Raw genomic sequence first — 5219 nt, forward strand, 5'->3', positions numbered from 1 at the left:
CACCGAGGGCGTGGTTTGAACGATTTAGCTTGGCTATGAGGAAGCATGGATTCAAACAGAGCAATTCAGATCATACTCTATTTTTGAAGCATCGGAAAGGGATGGTAACTACTTTAATTATTTATGTTGATGACATGATAATTACATCGAATAACAAGGAGGAGATCTCAAATTTGCAGAAGCATTTGGCAACATAATTCGAGATGAAGAATCTTGGAGGACTAAAATATTTATCGGGAATCGAGGTAGCTCGATCAAGTCAGGGCGTCTTTCTCTCACAAAGGAAATATGTACTTGATTTGCTTAGCTGAACGGGAATGCTTGAATGTAAGCCTGCAAGCACTCCAATAGTTCAAAACCGTGGACTCGGAGTGCACTCAAACCAGATACTTACAAATAGAGAAAGGTACCAACGGCTGGTGGGAAAATTGATTTACCTATCTCATACACGGCCGGATATTGCCTGTGCGGTGAGCTTGGTTAGTCAATTCATGCATAACCCTAGTGAGGAACATATGGATGTTGTACTTCGAATTCTACGGTACTTAAAGTCTTCTCTAGGGAAAGGACTCATGTTTAGGAAATATAACCATTTAAATATTAATGGTTATACGGATGCCGATTGGGCTGGAAGTATCACTGACAGAAAATCACCATCAGGATATTTCACTTTTGTTGGTGGAAACTTAGTCACTTGGAGAAGTAAGAAGCAAAAAGTAGTCGCATTGTCTAGTGCAGAGGCTGAATTTAGAGGCATGGCTAGAGGACTTTGTGAGCTTCTTTGGTTGAAAGAGTTACTGAAAGAGATTGGTTATTCATCTGGTTCAACAATGAATCTGTTTGCTATAACAAAGCGGCCATAGAGACTGCAGAGAATCCAATTCAACATGACAGGACAAAACATGTCCAAGTGGACTGACATTTTATCAAGGAAAAGCTCGAAGATAAAATAATTCAATTCCCATTTGTAAAGTGAGAAGATCAGTTGGCTGACATTCTACAAAGGCAGTATCAAGCAAGGTTTTCTACAGCGCATTAGACAAGTTGGGCATTGAGACATCTATGCACCAACTTGAGGGGGGATGTTGGCATGAGCTGTAACAGAAGATTTGTGCAGCGATTTTAGGGAGAGATGGCAGGGATTCCTTCTTATTTGTCTCCAATTATAGATTCCAAGATCATAGACTAAACTTATGTACAGTAGTTATTACCTTCCAAGTATAGATACTTTTTATATGTTATATAAACAACATCTTGTATTCATTGTATTTAAGAATAGTATGAAATAAAAGGTTACCATTCTTGACATAATGCACACATAAAGAGCATCGCAATGGTGAGATATATTTACCTCTTTAACTTGTTTATCACAAGATTTTATATTGCATGAGAAATTGGGAATATCAGGTTTATGTTGGCTTTTATAGTCGTCTTGACAAGAAAAGAATTACCAGCTCATATGCTTCTCTGTTTTGTTTCAAATGAAGTAGCAGTTGCCACAGCATGGAAGGATTCAGTTCTAAGTCTGTCTCACAATATATTCTAGTTGATCTGTCTAGTTCTAATAAGATCTTTTTCCATCTCTACATATCTTGAAATAGGTGCAAGGTACAACTATACTGCCTGATGATAAAACACTAGTTCTACTTACTCCATCAATTTCTGCATGCTTATGACTCCATTGAGGATATTTATTTAATAGAAGAATCTAGTGTACATCAACAAGCAAGTCCAAGATGACATACAAGGAATAGGAAGAAGAGACAGATATCTGAAGATGATTTTCACGACAATACATGTTGCATTATCACTCTTTCTTTTTATCTCCTGAACTTGTAACAGCTTCTTGGCGATATGGTGCAGCACTGTATGCATGACGCATAAAGATAGCAAAGAAAACCATCTCCACAATCACTAGTACATTCTGAATACCTTCCTGAATATGCTCCACGTCAAGCCAGAAATGTTGAGATCGGATTATGCCTAGTGCTACTAGAATGTCAAGCAGAATACCCTGCAAAGTGGTATGAAGTTTAATATTTTCAAGACTAAGCATAAGAAAATTTAATGTAAAAGCTGACTCCATAAAGTAATTACGTGCTAATGGTTTGATTTTTTTTTTTTTTTGAAACTTACTAATGGTTTGATTTCAATACCATTAGGATATTGAAAATATAGAACATGCCTAATCAACAATTCAGGGTCCCACAGGCATGAACAATATCCTTTCAATAAGAAAGTAACAGCAAAACTGAACTCCAATATGTAATTTACAAGAAAGCGAAAGATAAGGCTGTAATAAAAGATGAGAGGAGTACCTGCCAGAAAACAAAAAAGACAATTCCTTTGACACACAGGAACTTGGCTAGTGGCTTGTGAGGTGCCAACTCTTTTGCAAAGACATGGTAGAAAATCACAAGAGAATACAAAGCCAGTGAAACGGATATGTTTAAGATCATGGTAAAGGTCCAGCTAACCCAACTAGGGTACACTCCGAGAAGTTGTAGAAAAATCATTAAGATGGAGCATACAGGGCGAATCACAACAAACTGCCATGTCCAGTTCTTGAGAAGCTTCAACGTATGATGGTTCAAATGAGCAGTGTGAGGCTGCAGTGATAAAACAGTTAGCTTGTGACTGGGTAAACATATACAGAGAGGCGTGGTACTTTTGAAAGGGGGCAAAAAATGAGGCAGCACACTTATATGCCTATCCCCTGAGTCTGTGAGCTTAGTATACAGTAACAATAATTTGGCTTTGTAATATTACTAAGCAACTAAATCTCACCTAGCTGTAGGCGCAAATAGTTGAAATAGTGAACTTTGTGCTTAACAGTATACTCAACTAATACAGCTTGCAGAATAAAAAGTTCGTTATTTTAACCAGCAATATCACAAATTTTCTCTCATGAGAATGCAGTGTTAATTTTCACTACACTAAGTTCACATATTTTACCTGGAAGAGTGTCATTGGGAATGAGTGGTGAATCTGTCTTCCCTTAATTTCATCAGGGACTATGTTTTTGCTTATGGATATGTTCAAGTAAGTGTACATCAATGCCAGGAACTTAGCCATCACCTGTATCACTTAGAATAGAAGTAAGCAAAGAATCTCTGGTTTATGCAACTGATAAGAACACAGCTCAATGGGTAAGTTAGCTATATATTGACTTACAATTGCTTCATAACATTCTTTGACAGAATCCAAGAAAGTGAAAAAGGGTTTGCTTCCCATGAAATCAATCAACCCAATGAAGGAGTCAATAGCATACAAGGGTGCCATGAGGACGATGACGATTATGGCCTTTTGCTCTTTAGGCTTCTTCCATGACATAAAATGCTCTGTCACTAGCTGTATACTGAAATGCATAGTCAGCATGAGACATACAGTGCATCCTATCAGTGTGACTTTCCCACGATCTAATTCCATCTTTTTAGCTAGCCAATCAGTGGATCCTATCAGTGTGACTTGCCCAAGATCTAATTCCATCTTCGTAGCTAGCCAATGAGAATATCAAAATCAAGACCTGCACGGTGTTGTTAAGACTTATCAGGACTGTGACTGTCTGAGAATAAAAAGGATATCCTCTGTGACTTCTTATTTTTGGTTCACATAAAATGGAAGTGCTTTGTATGAAATATGATTTGGAGCATTATGACTTTTTCATGGGAATCCTCAAGTAAAAAAATCCTCTGAAGTACACAGATGATTTCAGGTTTAAAGTAAAATAGTGTAACAGAAATTGAGGTGGACAAAAGAGTTCTTAATATTCATGTCATACTAAATCAGATCAATATGCAAACACCAAACAAACGGAATATACAGACTCCTATAGTCCTATTGTGGTCTATAAAGGTTTTCCCCGTTATCTTCAGATCCCATCTCATTAAACAATACATCTCGCAAACAAAAAGGGCAGCCCGGTGCGTTAAGCTCCCTCTACGCGCGAGGTTTGGGAAAGGGCCGGACCACAAGGGTCTATTGTACGCAGCCTTACCCAGCATTTCTGCAAGAGGCTATTTCCACGGCTCGAACCTGTTACCTCCTGGTCACATGGAGGCAACTTTACTGGTTACACCAAGGCTCCCTTTCACATCTACCAAACAAAAGACAAGTAAATGTCAGGAGCTTATGCTGGATCGTTTGACGATGAAGAATGTCCGAGTCTGAAATTTCTGTAGTCAATAAGAAATGTGACTATTAGAACCTTTTACAGTAAGCTATATTTATCTTCAAAATATCTTGTAGGTCTTTTACATCCTTCAGAAGAAAGGCCCTCCAAACTCCTTTTCCCTTCTACCATTTTCTACCGCTTAGCAAAAGAGGCCATAAGATGTCTCTTCCTTAAATACATGGTGTGGACTTTGGGGTCCCTATGTCAAAGAGAAATAATGGGACGTTTCACACTTGCAACAATTAACAAACCCAAACAACCAATCTGACTTCTCATACCAGTCAGGTTTTAACACAATTATACTGTCACTCCTTATTCCCAGATGAACTTGTGATGGAAATTAAACTGAGAATTAATTGCAGGAACTACCCAGTTTTGCTTTCTGTCCTCAACTTAATGTTATAACTGGAAGAGCTGTATTAATTCATTCATGCCAATCTCACCTAAGCCTTCAAAAAGGCCCCAGTTCTATAATAAATCTGTTACTTAGCTTAAGCATCAGAGTTAAAGGTAAGTGGAAAGACAAAAAGAAAGATTACTTGTTGATATCACAACTTAGTCCTAACTACAAAAAAGAGAAAGAAAGAGGGGGAATCCAAAGCATCGTAATATTACTAGTACGGATTATTAACTTTGGGTCTTAGGCTCAAGAACAATCATGTATTTGCTTCTGAAATTTGAAGCTTCAAACATTAAGAAGCAGCTGCTGCACTGAAGAACTGAAACAGCATTTAGGTAAATATCTGTTCTTTCAATAATATTGTGATCTAAACAAGTACGTAATATTCTCCACATAAGTGACCTTTTATGATTATCGAACAAAATACATAATGATTTCAACATTTAAAAAAAAGGTAACCCATAACCAATGAATGTAGAGGTGGGAGCTAAAGAAGAGAGAAGAAAGAGAGGGACAAGTACTTACCGAGTTTGTAGCAATGAAGAGAGAGAGAGTTGGAATTCTTGGGGAGTGAATTAAATTGGACACCAACCAAAACAGACCACCTGTAGATCGTACAAGCCTGTTAACGTCGCCACGTTGAGT

General features: G+C 37.7%; 2 protein-coding genes across 6 annotated transcripts; one reads left to right on the forward strand and one right to left on the reverse strand.

The window, feature by feature from the left end:
• Positions 318-863, forward strand: LOC109230068 (uncharacterized mitochondrial protein AtMg00810-like). Its single transcript, XM_019395601.1, has one exon. It carries the CDS (start codon positions 318-320, stop codon positions 861-863), a length of 546 nt encoding a protein of 181 aa, XP_019251146.1.
• On the reverse strand, positions 1513-5219 carry LOC109229149 (transmembrane protein 184C-like). 5 transcript variants are annotated; one of them, XM_019394485.1, is made up of 5 exons: positions 5100-5219; positions 3175-3526; positions 2956-3078; positions 2319-2609; positions 1513-2014 (listed from the first exon to the last, which is right to left on the reverse strand). In XM_019394485.1, exons 2-5 carry the CDS (start codon positions 3487-3489, stop codon positions 1808-1810), a joined length of 936 nt encoding a protein of 311 aa, XP_019250030.1. In that variant the 5' UTR covers positions 3490-3526; positions 5100-5219; the 3' UTR covers positions 1513-1807. The 5 variants fall into 5 exon arrangements, with proteins under 5 accessions (XP_019250030.1, XP_019250031.1, XP_019250032.1 ...); XM_019394486.1 differs by lacking the exon at positions 5100-5219 and adding an exon at positions 4807-5051; XM_019394487.1 differs by lacking the exon at positions 5100-5219 and adding an exon at positions 4790-5051.

The sequence above is a fragment of the Nicotiana attenuata genome, chromosome 7, assembly GCF_001879085.1.
Source record: "Nicotiana attenuata strain UT chromosome 7, NIATTr2, whole genome shotgun sequence".
NCBI classification, from domain to species: Eukaryota; Viridiplantae; Streptophyta; class Magnoliopsida; order Solanales; family Solanaceae; genus Nicotiana; species Nicotiana attenuata.